Raw genomic sequence first — 19,214 nt, forward strand, 5'->3', positions numbered from 1 at the left:
CATAATGCTTGTTATATTGGTGTTCCAGGTTCGGTAAACGACATATCTAATTATCAGATCAAAATTCTCTGCATAGTGCATAATTGAGATAATATTAAGATTGTAGGTACATAACTTATGTAAGTCAATAAGTAACAGATCACTCAAATATGTCAATTATGATTTTTTTTTGGAAAACTTTTTTTATTTTTGAAATTTTTTTTTTTTTAAATAACCCGGGTCGGGTCATCAGTTTTTCACCAAAACAGGTCGGATTGCACCGGGTCGTACCAAGTCTGATACTTGACCGATCCAATGTAATAACTGGACCGGTCAGATGACCGATTCATCCGGTTCCGGGTCGACCCAGCCGGTGCGGTCCGATTTTCACAACAATGAGTGAGAGTGTGAGACTTACCCCTATTTTATATGTGTAGGAAATTTATTTCTCTTATTTAACATAAGAGATATAACTTGAGTTAAAGATACTGTTGATTTGACATAAGAGAAATATAACCGACTGTTATTTGTTAATTGGGTTTTGATGATTTATTAGACGGGTTTATTTCTGTTAATACTGGGCCGTAAAAAAGTCTGTCCGTAAATTGGGCCTGATGTACAAATGGACCTAAGCCTATGGAAGATTTCGATAGACTTTTAAGCCCGTCGATGAAAACTAAATTTTCAGACAAACGTTGAAGACCAAAGTAATAGTTCTAAAATTGTATTTCACTCATTTCTGCACCTTTTAGCTTATTTCCCTCTCTTTTCGAATGTTCATTGTTGTTCAATTTCTCACTAGCTAAATCGTCATCTTGAGTGAACTAAACCATGTATTTGAGGCCATGGGTTGAATGTTAAGAAGAGATAGGTCAAAACCGACATGTGAGTACAACCTATATCCATGTCAATTTCATTTCTTATTCGCAAGGAACTTGGGCAAATTTGGGATGTTGGGTTTCTAAATGTATTTGAACTTTTGGGGGTGGGTTTTGTTTCATTTTAGCTGTGAGTTTCCTTGAACTAAATCGTATTTTTGGGGGAAGTTTATCTAGAAATGTATAGAGGGGGTGAGGTCTAATCATGGTGTGTTGTTACTGAAAATCGTTGATTGTGGTTGTGACTCAGCATTTGAGTGAGTTGACCTTACCCCCTTCATGCATTTAGATATGGTATTATCTAGCATTAAGCATTCTGCATTCAATTTTGAAGCATTTTACTGAGAGTGGTTTTGTAGCAAGTAAATGGTTTTTTATATAATCACTTATTCTTTTTTTGTTTTGTTTTGTTCAGTGGACAAGAAACTTCAACTTATTGAAGAATCTTATTCGTCTCAACCATCACTGACCGAAAGGAAGCTTAGAACATCAGCTCATCAAGCAAAGTAGAGGTAATAGTAAATCCATTATTTTGTGTTGTTATTCATACCATGCAATTGGGCCCTAAATGTTATATACATGGGGAAAATGTTTCTCATTTTAAAGGATACAACTTTATGTCATTTTAAGTGAAATGACTGTATTTTTTATACATATTTATTGGCCTTTTACATTCTTTCTCCCCCACAAAATTAAGAGGATTGAGAAAAGCAAGTATTGTGGAGGAGAGAATGTAAAAGGCCTATAAATATGCATTAAAATATGATCGTTTCACTTAAAATAATACAAAGTAATGTCATTCAAAATGACTAATATTTTTTCCTATGTATATATGTCAAAAATGTTTTGTACATCTATCTATCTTTGTAAGATCAGCTAGGTAGTTTTAAAAGCAAATATAGTCCTCTTCATATTAATACTAAGAAGAATTTATGTAGACTGAGATATTGATTGAAGAGTGGAAGAGCTTATGAGCTAAGGCGACTTGGTTGAAGAGTGAAAAGCTTGGAGAAGAAAAAACACAAAGTCCACCAATACAAGGTGAGGATAACTCAGCCTTTTGCTTGAAAAGTTCCATGGTATTAGGAAATGTTACCTAGAATATTATGTTTTCTATTTACATGTCTTTGTTATTTCATTTCTAGTTGCACAAATCGAGACATAGCTCAGGTTTTAGGATCTTTTATCCTGTGGCTAGAACTCTCCCTTATCATTGTTTGATGACTCACCATTTTCCCTCCAAAAACTCTATGACGTGTGACTCAATTGATAAATTGAGTTCTTATCTAGGTGAACTTTATTATATTATGAGGGCATAGGCCTCAGAAAAATAGAGACAAAATACAAATGAAAACAAAACTAAAAACTAAAACGCAAGCAAAGATCTTAATCAGAAGCACTTTGAACTCCTAACCGGTTTAAGGCAATGAGCCTCTTTAAATCATGAGGAGCAATGGTATTCTGCTTGAAACCAACATATTGGGAGATAGCCACTTGAGCAAGCCAATTGGCACAGGAGTTGGCTTCTTTGAGGGTCTTAACTTCTGATATTCTCATCTTGAGAGTAAAAAATTCATATATTTCTTATTGAAGAAGAAGTTTTACATGACTGACTTTATATAGAATACAGTAAGTGAAAGAATAAGAGTACAGTAACTAACTAACTAACAGTAACTAACAGCTAATGGTTAATAACTAACATAACTGTCAGCTATAATAACTAAACTGTCAGCTATAATAACTAACATAACTGTCAGCTATTTCACGTGAGTTTGATCTTCAGTTTCTGCATCAGATGGTAATACCCCCCCACAAGCTGGTCGGTGGATATTCCTTAGACCAAGCTTGACCAGAAATGACGAAAAAGGTTTGACATGAAGTGGTTTTGTAAATATATCAGCTAACTGGTTTGCAGATGAAACATGAAGCAGATGGATTAAACCCGATTGACTCCTTTCACGTATAACATGGCAATCAATTTCAAAGTGCTTTGTGCGCTCATGAAACGATGGGTTGTGTGCAAGGTAGATAGCAGAAACATTATCACAATATATTGCAGCAGCCTTAGATGTGGGAATACACAGATCGGCTAACAGATAGTGTATCCATTGAACTTCACAAGTAAGACTTGCAAGGGCTCTATATTCAGCTTCTGCAGATGATCTAGACACTGTTGTTTGCTTCTTTGATTTCCAAGATACAAGAGAAGATCCTAGGAATACACAGTATCCACTGATGGACTTACGTGTGTCCGGGCAACATGCCCAATCGGAATCAGCAAACCCAGAAAGAGAAAGAGCAGAAGTTGAGGAGAAGAACAAACCAGTACCTGGTGATCCTTTTATATATCTCAAAACACGAAGAGCAGCAGCCATATGAACTTCAGTTGGTTTTGAGACATATTGGCTGAGTTGTTGTACTGAATAAGCAAGATCAGGTCTGGTTGTTGTTAAGTATAGAAGGCGTCCTACTAACCGACGATATGAAGCTTCATCAGCTAGAGGAGTACCAGTATCAGAGCTGAGCTTTGAAGTTGCATCCATGGGAGTGGAAGCTGGTTTAGAAGCAAGCAAGCCCGCGTCTGATAATATTTCTAATGCGTATTTTCTTTGATTCAGTATAATTCCTTCTTTGGATCTGGATATCTCAAGTCCAAGAAAGAATCTTAAGTAACCAAGGTCTTTGATTTTGAACTGTTGATCAAGGAATGATTTCACATAATTGATTTCCTGCATATTATTTCCAGCCAGCACAATGTCATCAACATACACCAAAAGGGCGGTGAATGAAGATGAATTATGCTTTGTGAATAATGAATAATCTGCATTGGATTGCTTGTATCCAATAGAAATCAAAGCTGAAGTAAGCTTAGCATTCCACTTAGTGTTGAGAAAACCGGCCCAGCCGGTCGGACCGGAAACCGGCCCATCAACCGGTCCAATTCTTGCAACGGACCGAATGTTATTGAACCGGTATTGACCCGGTGAACCGATCGTGAACCGCGGTTCAACCGGTATTAACCGTCAAACCGATGGACCGGTTTTATTACTCAAACTGGTTTTGGAAAAAATAATTCCAAAGTTGCTGCCGCTGGGATTTGAACTCGAGTCTCATGAGTATGCCCAACAACAACTTACCACTGAGCTAAGTTTGTTTGTTGGTTAATATGCACCATTTAATATATATATCATACCATTTAATAGAATTATTTAAAAATTGCATTTAGTGGGAATCGAACCCTTGTTGTGAAGATATAAATTGTAGTATTTACCACTAAGCTACATTTGATTCTTGGTTCACTTGCACCGTTTAAAATATTTATTATATAATTAAGTATAAAATATAAATTTATATACATATCCAGTTCATGCGGTTGAACCAGTGACACCCACTGACCCGATATCCCGACCGGGTCGATCACCGGTCCGGGTTTAATAACATTATTTCCACTGTCTACTAGCTTGCTTGAGTCCATAGAGGGATTTTTGTAGCTGACATACTTGATTGGGTTTGGAACATGGAAGACCAGAATGAATCTCCATAAAAACTTCTTCCTTTAACTCACCATGAAGGAAAGCATTGTTCACATCAAGTTGCTACAAAAACCATTTGTTTGTGGCTGCTATAGTGAGAAGAATTCGAATGGTAGTGAGCTAAAGGTATCAAAATAGTCAATCCCTTCTAATTGAGTATAGCCTTTGGCAACAAGCCTTGCTTTGTATCGTTCAATTGTCCCATCAACATGATACTTTATTTTATATACCCACTTGCATCCTATGGGCTTCTTTCCTTAAGGTAGGTCAACAATCTTCCATGTATTGTTCATGTCAAGAGCTTGTAATTCAGATTGCATTGCCTTCTGCCAATGCTCATGTTTGACAGCTTGGTTGTATGTTTTTGGCTCCATATTTGAAGAAGTATTTAAACAGAAACGGGTATAATGGGATGAACATGCATTATATGATAGGACAGAAGAAAGAGGATATAATGGAGTTTGAGAATTACCTGATATAGTGACAGCTACAGTAGTAGGTGATGGAGGAGGTTTACGGGTTCTGTTTGATTTTCTAATGTTATCAGCTTCAGTTTCTGCATGTGATGTATGTAGGGTGGAGTTATGGATGGGTACAGATGAGTTATTTTGAAAAATATCATCAAAGGGTAATATGGTAGCAGGATCAGTTTGATTTTTGGTTTGAATCTGTTTGGTAGCCATTTCAGTTTCTGCATTGAGAGGAAAAATAAGTTCATAGAAAACTACATTTCTATACATGAATATTTCTCTTGAGATTAAGTCATATAGTATATAACCTTTAGTTCCTTCCCTGTATCCCAAAAAAATGGACTTACGGACTCTAGGCTGAAATTTTGTTCTATGAGCTGTGATGGTTGATGCATAACATAAGCATCCAAAGGTTTTGAGATGGATGAGTAACGGTGGTTTATCAAACAGATATGGTGTTTTATTTTTCAGAATTGGTGTGGGTAATCGGTTGATTATGTGTATGGCATGAGTAATGGCATAAGACCATAAATGAATAGGTAAATTGGATTGAAAAAGAATGGCACGGGCTACATTTAGTATATAACGTGTTTCCTTTCAACTACTCCATTTTGTTGTGGAGATTCAATGCATGTTCTTTGATGAGATATGCCTTTGTTTGAATAAAATTCATTCATCATGAATTCAGGTCCATTATCTGACCTTATGGTTTTAAGAGAAGCATGGAAATGATTCTCAATATGAGCAATGAAATTTTGCAGATGTTTTCGTGTCTCATGTTTGTGTTTCATAAGAATGATCCAGGTAAATCTAGAGTAATCATCAACAAGAGTTAAAAAGTATCGATGGCCATGTACAGAGGTATTTGAATAGGGTCCCCAAATATCTGCATGTAATATTTGGAAAATTGCACTGGTTTTATTCTCACTGGAAAAATGAGGTAATTTTCTTTGTTTTGCCAAGTGACAAATGTCACAAGGGGATACATCTGTAAATGAAATAAAAGGAAAAAGGGAAGATACAAGTTTCATGCTAGAATGGGAAGTATGGCCAAGTCGCATGTGCCAAAGCATTGCATCATCAGAGACTTTAGAAGTATCAGAAACTTTTGTATTTAAGGCTTGGGCTGGTATGTCAAGGATGAACAATCCACCACTTTGCTTAGCTATAACAATATCATCTTGGTAACATTCTGGTATATCAAACAACAATTATCAGTAAAGGTTAGTGAACAAGAAATGGTTTTGACTAACTTTGTAATTGAAATCAAATTGACTTGGAATTCAGGAACAAAGAGGACTTCTTTGAGTATGAGTTGAGGGGATAAAAAAATGGTACCAGAATAATGAGCATGTACATGTGATCCATTTGGTAATGATATGGAAATTGGATGGATTTTTGATAAATTTTTGAAATAAGATCGAATGGAACTGATATGGTCAGTAGCACCACTATCTAAAATCCATTGATAGGAATTGTTACCTGTTGGGTTTACTTGCTTGTTCGAAGAATCTATGTTGGCCACAGAGGATGCTTTAACAAAATTTGTAACACCCCAAATTCTAACAATTTATAATAGCATAAATAAATTCAATAATTTTATAAATAACAGCGGAAGTTCAAAATAATCGAATTTGGGAAGTGTTACCGCCGCACTTGTACAGGGACAAGTGCAAGGCTAACTCTATTACATTCAAATAAAAAAAATCTAAGACTACAGTTTTTTTTTTTTTATACATAATATTTATGACAGCTAGAAATATTCGAGTCGTGATCCTCACTGCCCACAGCTAGCCCCATCCTTTGCAACATGCTTCACTGAAAATCTGCTCCCCCGCAGCCGCAGGATCATTGCAGTCAACAAACACAAAAGTCAGCAAAGCTGGTAATCCCAATCAAAATACAATTAATGTAATTAATAACAAATTAAATCAAATATCAAATAGTGTTCAAATCAATTCCACATTAATCAAATCAAATATCAATATAATAATCAAAATTCCATTATATAATATTTATCTTTATTAAGTTCATTAAATGTATTTGGTAATTATCAACTAACATATTTAGCACAACATTAATCATAATATGATAATATTTACAACTCAATGACATTCTTCATAATCAAATCAAATAACAAATTTCATTAATAATGTTTAAGTCCATTATATTTAGTGGGAAGAGAACCATGGTAGACCCGGGAAACCCTGCCAGTCTACCCTGTGACCCGGGAAACCTTGCCAGTCACAAACAAATCACATTGGCCATAATCAATTCACATCTTCCTAGTGTGCACACCTCTTCCCAAAGTTGCTACTAGTATCTCGGGGAACCCTGCCAGACACCACTTTGGGAAGAACGGATATAATCTTTTTTCACATCAGTTTCACATCGGAGGCATAAAGCCCAAAAGTTGTGTTCATCACCTTGGGAGGTACCATCCCAAAGCTATCCTCCCACTATTAATTTATTCAATCACATACAATTAATTCAATCTTGTCACGATTCTCATAATTGTCAAATAGTTTTCATGATATCCACATCAATTTAATCAAGAGTATAATTTCAAAATTCAATCTTTCAATAATATTTTAATTTCCAAATCCATTATAATTTCCAAATCATTTATCCAAGAATATCAAAACTTCCAAATCCATTATTCAAATATAAATAATTACACAATTAATTCTGATATTTTCTAGAGGATTAAAATTCCCAACAATATAATTAATCAAAATTAAAATTAAAATTAAACCCAATAATATTCATATAATTAACCTATTTCTAGGGACTAGGATTACATATACCAAATTACATATAAATATAACCTATAACTCTCTAGGGATTAAGATTACATATATCGAACATATAACTACCTAAAGATTAGGACACACCCAATAAAATTTCATACACAACAAATCTACAACCACCTAGAGATTAGGATTACATCCAAGAAAAGAAATAACCTACGAATAGGATTACATATACCAAAATTCATATCAATATAATCTATGACTCTCTAGGGATTAGGATTAGATACACAAAATTTCATAAAATATCCTAATAAGACATAGGGATTAAGATTACTATAAACTTCAAACAAAATTATAACCTAAGGATTAGGATTACCTGGTCTCCGTTTTCGCTAACTTCTAGAAGAAAAGAGTAATTTGGAGCAGAGAACCGGTTGGTAACCAGAAGAATATAAAATAAATTAAACTAAGTTTTTGAACTAAGAAGAGAGAATAGTAGAAGAGAAATGTTGAAGAGTGAATTGGTTTGGTTAGGCTAGACCTCTATTTATAGTTGAAGTTTAGGGCTTACACATTACTGACTCATCATATCTAAACAATTTATGTTTGTTGACTCATCATATCTAAACAATTTATGTTTGTAGACTCATGATATCTAAACAAATTACTAATCAATCATTACTAATCAAACATAAATACATAAATCATCAATCAATTAATCATAATTTATCATCTAATATATATATATATATATAATTATATATTATCACATAAATCAAATAAATGGTTTTTTATATAATCACTTATTCTTTTTGAAGCATTTTACTGAGAGTGGTTTTGAAGCAAGTAAATGGTTTTTTATATAATCACTTATTCTTTTTTGTTTTGTTTTGTTCAGTGGACAAGAAACTTCAACTTATTGAAGAATCTTATTCGTCTCAACCATCACTGACCGAAAGGAAGCTTAGAACATCAGCTCATCAAGCAAAGTAGAGGTAATAGTAAATCCATTATTTTGTGTTGTTATTCATACCATGCAATTGGGCCCTAAATGTTATATACATGGGGAAAATGTTTCTCATTTTAAAGGATACAACTTTATGTCATTTTAAGTGAAATGACTGTATTTTTTATACATATTTATTGGCCTTTTACATTCTTTCTCCCCCACAAAATTAAGAGGATTGAGAAAAGCAAGTATTGTGGAGGAGAGAATGTAAAAGGCCTATAAATATGCATTAAAATATGATCGTTTCACTTAAAATAATACAAAGTAATGTCATTCAAATTGACTAATATTTTTTCCTATGTATATATGTCAAAAATGTTTTGTACATCTATCTATCTTTGTAAGATCAGCTAGGTAGTTTTAAAAGCAAATATAGTCCTCTTCATATTAATACTAAGAAGAATTTATGCAGACTGAGATATTGATTGAAGAGTGGAAGAGCTTATGAACTAAGGCGACTTGATTGAAGAGTGAAAAGCTTGGAGAAGAAAAAACACAGTCCACCAGTACAAGGTGAGGATAACTCAGTCTTTTGCTTGAAAAGTTCCATGGTATTAGGAAATGTTATCTAGAATATTATGTTTTCTATTTACATGTCTTTGTTATTTCATTTCTAGTTGCACAAATCGAGACATAACTCAGGTTTTAGTATCTTTTAGCCTGTGGCTATAACTCTCCCTTATCATTGTATGATGACTCACCATTTTCCCTCCAAAAACTCTATGATGTGTGACTCAATTGATAAATTGAGTTCTTATGTAGGTGAAGTTTATTGGTGAGGGTTAATCTCTATGATTTTCATCATGAATTTTATTCTTCGAGCAACTGTTTTCCTATCCACAAATTTCTTAGTGAAGCAGATTCTAGGATCTGAAGGAACCGCTACAATGAGCCCTGGTAGAATTGTTCTTTTTGGAATTGTAATTTTAGGTTTGATCTTTCTCTTTCGTCTTGTTTCTTGTTTTCAACAAAGAAAGGGTCAGGCTTTCTATTCAAACTTCTATATCTATCTATTTTAGTTTTAATTTCTGTCTATTTTTATTTTTTGCGAATTAGCTTCCGAGGTTCTTTTCTTACTTATTTGAGTGGGGCTCTACTCATTTTTGCGAATTAGCTCCCAATATGTTGGTTTCTTACTTATTATATTATGAAGGCATAGGCCTCAGAAAAATAGAGACAAAATACAAATGAAAACAAAACTAAAAACTAAAACGCAAGCAAAGATCTTAATCAGAAGCACTTTGAACTCCTAACCGGTTTAAGGCAATGAGCCTCTCTAAATCATGAGGAGCAATGGTATTCTGCTTGAAACCAACATATTGGGAGATAGCCACTTGAGCAAGCCAATTGGCACAGGAGTTGGCTTCTTTGAGGGTGTGCTGAACGCAAACCCTCCTGTCTTTATTCAACCAAAATCTTACACTCTTCATTAAGTGAGTCTCAAGAACCCTAGGATCAAGTTATCTCCTTCAACAATGGCTTGAATCGTGTAGGTGAACTTTCTAGCTTTGCGAAGGTTTGAATTTTACCTAAGACAAATGCCAATACACAGTATGCCTACGCTTGAACTAAGAGTAGTCATGGTCTTACCAATAAAAGAAAACCGCACAAAAGAAAATTCTCTTTCCACTAATGAAATATTTGTAGCTTTGTAAAATATAATAACCTGTCTGTTAATTTAAATACTACATTACTTTACTATTTATTGTAAGAAATAGTTTATTAAAAATAGGAAAAAGTCTAAATAATAGGCCACACATGACTTATATGTAAAAATCAAAAGGCTTGACCTAGGTCTGATAGCGTATTTAAGTCTATTAGTGCTTCAAGAATTAAAAAATAACTAAAATAATATTTTATTATTTTAAATTATTTAAATAGTAATTTTAGTTAAAATAAATAGTATTATATAAGGCGACCCATAGGTTTATAGGTCAGATCTTGTAAAAGAAGGCTTATAGCTTGTTTTCTAAATAGGTTTTTTTAAGGTTCTGTTTTATTAGATATAGTAGCTAGGCCAGACCTAATTTGATCTACGCTATTAATTTGCCGCTTAACACATTTACACCCGTATTTACTATTATATTGGCCTATTTTAGAGTTTTGATAAGTCATTAAATTATGAAAAACATTTTAATTTAGTTTTAGGCTTTCTTACTTTTATACACTCATTTTTTTCATCAATTACAATTAATTATATATAAACATACCTTAAAACTGTTATAGTCTTATAGATATATTTAATGCGAGGCAACTAATTTCTATGAAAAAGCTTGATTACTTTTATGCAAAAATATAAAAGTTTAAGAAAGTTAGAAAGTTCGCAATCATTTCATGTTATTCTCTACTATAATGGTAGAAAATTTGAAGATAATAGTGGGATGATGTTTGAAGGTGAGAAAAGAGTCATGCATATTAGATGTAGCACAACGATCGATGATCTGCATTAGAATATTAACCCGAGGGGTAAGGTCGTGTACCTCTAAGCTTCTTGGCTATCTATGGATGGGCTGTTGCATGCCAAAGTGGCGTATATATGACCTGACCAGGCCAGGAATACTCCACGATTCGAAAACATACTATCAGTGTCATAGATTATTTTTCATAGAAGCCATATTCTGACCCTAAATATGAAAAGAGAGGCATTATATTTCAATACATTATTAGTGTGATGATTACATTGTATATCAAAGATCTTGGAAAACTAGAGGTCATCATCATGAGGCATATGAATAGCCAAAAGTTATCCACACATATTTTGTAATATTTTACAACAATTTGCACCATTTTAATTTTTTTGAAAGAGATCATTCTTTCAAATAATCACTTTTGTAATGAAGAGATATGATATGACTGCATATATAAAAAGAATAAGATATTGTTTACAATATTATAACTTATTTGGTGATAAATAATATATTATAATATAAAAGCTTATGCAACTTATTGCACTCTCACTATATATATTACAGTTTTGTTTCACAAGTCAAAGGAAGTCCACGAAAATTCAAGTTGATTTCGAGCATGTGGCGATTTGTGAATCTGCTCTAATCTAAACGGTAATATCTTATTTTCCTTCTTCTTATTGCTTTCTGTCATGGATAAAGCACAGTGGAACGATAAGCTCATCTTATCTATTATTTTAAATTTATTAATTTTCATTTATCGTTATTAATATTGTTTTCTTATTCATGTGCATGCAGGAGAAGATATATATACATATATAGAGTTAAGAAAAGTCAACGATGAAAGATGGATCCTCTAATTGCTTGGTTTTGTCAATTCATGATGTCACCTCGTATGAAGGAGAGGCTAAAGCAACAAATGTTGATTCCCCTATGGAAGTACGAAGCCAGAGTTCGAGAACTAGATATTGGTGTTGAGGATCTCAAGAAGAAGAGGGCTGCAGTTCAACATAGAGTTGAGGAGGAAGAAAATCGATATGGAAGAAGAATCACCGATGAAGTTAAAAAATGGATAGAAGGGGTGGATAAAATAATCTCTGAATGTGAGGATTTTCATGGGGACGAGCGTTGTAAACTTGCATTGTTTGATTTGTTTACAAGTGGTTACCTTCCCAAGTTAGGGATAAGGTATCATTTGAGCACAAAAGCATATGATATTACAAGGAAGATTAATGGACTTTCACAAACAGCAAAGCATGATACGCTTTCTTATTGGTTTGGCCCACCCTCCATGGCTGCCTTTTTTTCTATTGTTGGTTATGAAAGCTTTCCATCAAGAGATGAAATTAAGAAAAAGATTATGGCAGCATTGAAAAACCCGAATGTTAGAATGATCGGACTTCATGGGTTGAGTGGTGTGGGCAAGACCAGTTTAGCCAAAAAAGTGGCTCAGGAAGCGTTGAAAGATAAGATGTTCAATGTAGTGGTCATGGCAAATGTAACAAGAAATGCTGATATAAGAAAGATTCAAGGACAAATTGCTGACATGTTGGGGATGAAATTGGATGAAGAAAGTGACATTGCAAGAGCTGCTCGAATACAAAAGAGATTGAAGAATGAGAGAGAGAGCACACTTATAATCCTAGATGATCTTTGGGACAAATTGGACTTCAATATGCTCGGGATTCCATCTGAGAATGATGACGAAGGTGGCCTGAAGAACGTTAAAGAAGAAAAACCCCATGGAGCTCACAATACAATGAAAACTGAAACTTCATCCGAAAAGCCAAAAACAGAAGAAGCTTTCAATATGATGAAGTCTGAAAATATCCTCGATGCCACCGATGTTGTGAAAATAGAAGATACTCTTAGTCGTTATAAGGGTTGGAAAATGTTGCTCATTTCTGAAACCAAACAAGTGTTATCAAGTCAGATGGAAGGGAGGGAAAACTCTATTTTCTCTGTGGATGTCTTGATGGAAAAGGAAGCACAGGCACTGTTCAAGAAAAAAGCTGGAATAGGTGATACGGATTCTGTATTTGAAAAATTAGCAGCTCAAATTGCCAACAAGTGTCAAGGGTTGCCTATGTCAATAGTTACAACTGCAAGGGCTTTGAAAAATCAGAGCCGCTCGGTGTGGGAGGATGTCAACCGAAAGCTTGAATGGCAAAAGTTAACAGGAGCGCCTGAGTTCTCTACAAAGTTGAGTTATGAACTTTTAGAAAATGAGGAGCTCAAGTTTACTTTCTTACTTTGTGCTCGCATGGGTCCTGATGCATTAATTATGGACTTGATAAAATACTGCATTGGTTTGGGTTTTCTACAAGGAGTCTACACTGTAAGGGAAGCTAGAGATAGAGTATATGTTTTGGTTGGAAAGCTAAAAGAGTCTGGTTTGTTGTCTGATAGTTATTCAAATGATTATTTCACCATGCAAGAGATTGTTCGCAGTGCAGCTTCGTCAATAGCATCCAAGGAGGAGCATGTATTTACACTGACAAAGGGGAAAGTAGATGAATGGCCTGAAGAGGATAAACTCAAAAGATACACTGCTATATCCTTACAACATTGTGATATCATTGAGGGGTTTCCTCTAAGGATAAATTGTCCGAGACTTAGAGTATTCCATGTGAGCAACAATGGTCCACATCTGAAAATACCAAGCCATTTTTTTAAAGGAATGAAAGAACTCAAGGTATTGATATTGACTGGCTTTTATCTATCACCCTTACCTTCATCAATTACATGCCTTACAAAACTCAGAATGCTTTGTTTGGAGCATTGCATGCTGGGTGTGGATTTGTCCATCATAGGTGAGTTGAAAAAGTTAAGAGTTCTTAGTTTTTCAGGATCTAATATTGAAATATTACCTACTGAATTGAAGCAGTTAATAAAGCTACAAATTCTTGACATAAGTAATTGCTCTAAACTTCGAGTCATTCCTTCCAATGTAATCCAATATTTGATTAGTTTGGAAGAGTTGTATATGAGAAGGACCCCGATTCAATGGAACAATGGAGGAGAGATAAGTCAAAGTGAAAATGCTAGTCTTTCTGAGCTAAGGCATCTAAACCAGTTGACAACTCTAGACATAGAAATCTCAAATGTTGACCATTTGTCTGATAACTTGTTCTTTGACAAGTTATATAGTTACAAGATTGTTATTGGAGATTTGAAGGCATATTTAGAGACAGACTTCAAGATGCCAGAGAAATATGAAGCATCAAGATTTTTGGCAGTACAGTTAGATAATGGCTTTGACATTCATTCTCAAAATGGTGTCAAATTGTTGTTCGACAGAGTTGAGAATTTGTTATTAGAAGATCTCAATGGTGTCCAAGATATTTTTTATAGATTGAATTTGAAAGGATTTCCATATCTAAAACATTTGTCCATTGTAAGTAATTCTGACATTCAATCTCTCATCAACCCAGAGAAAAGAAAGAACAATATTGAGAAGGCTTTTCCTAAACTGGAGTCATTGTATCTCTATAATCTCAAGAACATGAAGAAAATTTGCTCATGTGAACTTTCAACTCCATCATTTGGTAAATTGAAAGTCATCAAGATCTATCTTTGCAATCAATTGGAGAATGTCTTCTCAATTTCAGTGGTTAGACTTCTAATTGTTCTTGAAACACTTGAAATTTCTAAATGTAAATCTTTGAAGAAGATTGTCCCTGTGCAAATACCAAGTGCTAACAAAATTGAGGGTCTTGAGTTTCCCGAATTGCGCTCTTTGACGCTACAATCTTTACCTCAATTTATTACGATCCAGCCCTATTCATCTACAGGAGAGACCAAAGAACTTTTCCATGATAAGGTGTGTTTAACGCTATCATAGATTTTTTTTTTTCCTTTTTTCAATTTAAACTTTTCCATATTTTATTAGTTAAATTTTTTTATTTTCTCTAGTGAAAATTAATTTGAGAAAGTCAAAATCAATTCTTTAATTTTTGGTGATACTAATTATATATGTTTCTTTGTAGATTGTAGTTTCAAAATTGGAGAGAATGGAGTTGTCGTCAATCCATATCGACATAATATGCAGGGATGACCAACCTTCACTAAATCTCTATTTTCAAAATTTGATACACTTGGATGTGAATGATTGTTGGAATTTGAAACATTTATTATCATTTTCCATGGCCAAGAGTCTAGTAAACCTTCAAAGCCTTTTGGTTAGTGAATGTGAGAAGATGAAACATATCTTTTCCCAAACGCAAGGTTCCCATGCTAAAATAGAGGTACGTAAGTTGGTGGGATTAGATTCTAATTTTAGATCTTTTCGTATACCTTCATTTTAATGTAGAACTATTATCGCCATTATCTTGCATGTTAGAGAATTTGAAATATTTTTTTTCTGTGTGTCGTGAGATATTAAAAACGTATTCAAAAACATACATATGATATGCAAAAATATTAAGCACCCTACATTTTCATATTCAAATACTACATCAACATACTAAATATGGATTAAGATTTCACTTGAGATTGAATAATAGAATAATTGTATATTGAATAATAGTGTGTTACAACATACAAGAGCTCTATATTTAAAGAGACTAAAAGACCTAATGGGCTAAGCCCACAAGATGTGAGATTATTCTATTATATACATTGAACTATTCTAACAACTACTCTAACACTCCCCCTCAAGCTAGTGCATATATATTGTCAGCACCTAGCTTGTTACAAATGTATTCAACCCGAGGACCTCTAAGAGCTTTAGTGAAGACATCCGCGAGTTGGTCATCAGAGTTGACAAATGTCATTTTGATTTCTCCTGACTTAATCTTTTCTCAAATGAAATGACAATCGATCTCTATATGTTTGGTTCTCTCATGAAATACAGGATTAGAGGATATATGTAGCGCATCTTGATTGTCGCAAATGAGTGTCATGGTCTATTTCTGCTCACAATGATGGAGCTCCCGAATCAACTGCTTTAATCAGATTAGCTCGCAGGTAGCAACTCCCATTGCACGATACTCGACCTTTGCACTAGATCGGGAAATAACAGTTTGTTTCTTACTTTTTCAAGAAATCATGTTTCATCCTGTTGAGATATATAGTCCCACATTGGTTGTTTGAGCAACTAATGTGGAGTTTATAAGGCCTTGGGCACTCCCACCCTTTGAGCTAGCTTTTGGGGTGGTGCACCTCAAGGTTCTTATCAAATGATATCAGAGCCTTCCACTATATCTCCCGGTTGCAATCGAGCGGCGCGGGTGGTGACGCCGGCATTGCAGTGTTCGCCCGAGACTAGTAAAAGTCTAGCGCAAAGCCAGCTCGCGTGGTTCTATGGGCAACTAATGCGGGACTATTTATCTCAAGACCTCCAAAGAAGACACAATAGCCTGAAATTATTGCATTTATATACACAATCACAACCTCTACCCTTTCAGGGCTTGGTGGAACAGTCAAGGGAATTACACCCAAGGTCCAAAGGCTTACCTCAATGCTTCAGTCGACCTTTGTTCTTCACCAACAGTTTCAACAATCAACTTTTACAAACATACACCTATACAAGGGTAATGCAATTAACATATTGCATTCAAGGATAACTCATCATCATCAATCCAAGCTATCCTATTCATACCACAACACAAGGATGAACTTACCTATTTCAAGGACTAATCCATCTCCATTGCTTGCTCCAAAGGTTGGTCAATTAAGGTTGATCCAATTGCCTTAATCCTAGACAACACAAGGATACAATCAATGACCAACCAAACAATGGTTCCAAAATGCAAGAAAACTCATAACCAAGTGTCATATTCTTGCAATTTTCCAAACCTACTCATTTGACTACTAAGCTCATTTCTAGCATTTTTCATAACATCTACTAAGTCTCAAACTTCCTAGAACATAGCCAATTTAATCACATTTCTATGAAAACCCTAATACACTATTCACAAACCCTAACTCATGCAAAAATCTAGGGATTTAGTGTGCAAAGTAGTGGAAACTTACCACCAATGACCACACAACGATGCAATGAGCGCTCCCCAAGCTTCAATGGAGAGAATCACCCTAAAACCCCAACTCTCACCACAAGGGGCGAATTTTGGAGGGTTGATATCTCTCTCCCCAATAACTCCCACTCAAAACAAAGCTAGGATTATGAAAGAGGGGAAGAATCTAAGTGGTTTAGGCTTTTGAACGGATGAATTTGGTTGAGATTTGCTCTCTCTTTCTCTCTCTCCCTTTCCTCTTCCTTCTTTCTCCTTCTTCTTCTTTCTCCTTCTTTTCTTTCTGCTGGGGTCGTGAAAATGGGGAGGGGAATTGGTTGTTTTTTACTTTATGCCACTTAACTTTGTTAAGTGGTTAAAAAACGGGTATCGGTTCATCTATCTATTCAACTCCAATAATTACCAAACTTTACCCAAAAGTCTAGAATATTATTCTAGGAATATTTCCACTTTTATTTTTATATTTTGGGTACTTTTGCCTACACCCATTTATACCCCTTAATTTTCACTGAGTACACTTTTTAACTTCAAAGTGACTCAGATTCATTTAATTAAATCTTATACTTAATTTTACTCACTAATACATGCTTAATTATTTAATTACATGCAATTTGCTAATTAATTAGGTTAGGGCTATTATAGTCACCCCACCTTTTAGCGATTTTGTCCGCAAATTCAAGAACGTACCTGTCCTTAAACTCAGGATACTGCCGGAGAAGCTTGTCTTCCCGCTCCCAAGTGGACTCTTCAGGCGTCCTTCCTTCCCACTGGACTTTCACCATAGGAATAGATTTATTTCTCAGCTTCTTCTCATCTCTTTCGAGTATCTTCAGTGGCCCAATAGGAGTCTTCAAATTCTCCCGGATCTCAACATTATCGAGTTGAACCACATGAGAAGGATCTGCTACATATCTCCTCAGCTGAGAAACATGAAACACATCATGCAAATTTGCCAATTGCGGAGGTAAGGCAAGCTGGTAGGCAACCGGTCCCACCCTACGAAGAATCTGGTAGGGTCCAATAAATCTCGGACTCAGCTTCCTCACTCCAAGGGCTCGTCCCACACCCGTAATCGGTGACAGCTTCAGGAACACATGATCTCCCTCCTCAAACTCTAGAGGTCGATGCTTGAGATCATAGTAACTTTTCTGACGATCCTGAGCCTTTTTCAGACGATCCATAATCATTTTGATCTGCTCAGTAGTCTCCTGAACAAAATCCAATCCAAACCGCTCTGTGTCTCCAACCTCTGACCAACAAGTAGGTGTCCTACACCTGCGACCATACAAGGCCTCGTACGGAGCCATACCCAGACTAGCATGGAAACTATTATTATATGAAAACTCAACCAGCAGGAGATATCGATCCCATGCAGTACCCTGCTCCAGGGTGCAAGCCCTCAACATATCCTCGAACGTCTGAATGGTCCTCTCAGTCTGACCATCCGTCTGTGGGTGATAAGCAGTGCTCAGTCTCAACTGAGTGCCAAGAGCCTCCTGCAATGCTCCCCAGAAGCGAGAAGTGAACTTCGGGTCCCGATCACTAACAATGCTCTCAGGCACCCCATGAAGCCTCACAATCTCCTTCACATAGAGCCTAGCCAATCTCTCAGCAGAGAAATCTACCCGAACTGGCAAAAAGTGTGCGGATTTTGTCAATCTATCCACAATCACCCATATAGAATCATAACTAGCCTGTGTTCGCGGCAATCCCACTACGAAATCCATGGAGATACTCTCCCATTTCCATTCAGGAACATCCAGAGGTTGCAACATACCAGAAGGCTTTTGATGCTCAATCTTGACCTTCTGACAAATGAGACACTTAGAGACAAATTCGGCAATATCTTTCTTCATACCAGGCCACCAGAAATTAATCTTTAGGTCCTGATACATCTTTGTAGCTCCCGGATGAACTGTAAAATGACCCTTATGAGCCTCTGTCATTACTTCCTCCGCCAACTGCGCAGGTACTACAACACGACCCTGATATAGTAGTACACCCTCATCATTGCAGGATACACCACTCTGACCTTTTAGTCGTTTAGCGCTTTCATTTTGCAGTTGAGCTTCTTTGATTCTGGTCATCAGTTCATTCTCAATGCTTGTGATTTCAAAGCCACAAATTTTACATGGAAAGATTTTAGATAATTGAATATCTCTGAACCTCTCAATTACATCATAATCTCTAATCATCATGCTTGATATGCTCA

General features: G+C 35.4%; 2 protein-coding genes across 2 annotated transcripts; one reads left to right on the plus strand and one right to left on the minus strand.

Annotated features, from left to right (window-relative positions):
* Window positions 1-2,614: 2,614 nt before the first annotated feature.
* LOC133308940 (uncharacterized mitochondrial protein AtMg00810-like) lies at window positions 2,615-5,073 on the minus strand. Its single transcript, XM_061509671.1, has 2 exons — window positions 4,863-5,073; window positions 2,615-3,714 (listed from the first exon to the last, which is right to left on the minus strand). The coding sequence occupies exons 1-2, from the start codon at window positions 5,071-5,073 to the stop codon at window positions 2,615-2,617; spliced, it is 1,311 nt and encodes a 436-aa protein (XP_061365655.1).
* A 6,801-nt stretch (window positions 5,074-11,874) lies between these two features.
* LOC133308941 (probable disease resistance protein At4g27220) lies at window positions 11,875-14,871 on the plus strand. Its single transcript, XM_061509672.1, has one exon. The coding sequence runs from the start codon at window positions 11,875-11,877 to the stop codon at window positions 14,869-14,871; it is 2,997 nt and encodes a 998-aa protein (XP_061365656.1).
* Window positions 14,872-19,214: the final 4,343 nt, after the last annotated feature.

Source organism: Gastrolobium bilobum, unplaced genomic scaffold, assembly GCF_033153095.1.
Source record: "Gastrolobium bilobum isolate Gb01-03AN ecotype WA unplaced genomic scaffold, APGP_CSIRO_Gbil_v1 utg35244, whole genome shotgun sequence".
NCBI lineage: Eukaryota > Viridiplantae > Streptophyta > Magnoliopsida > Fabales > Fabaceae > Gastrolobium > Gastrolobium bilobum.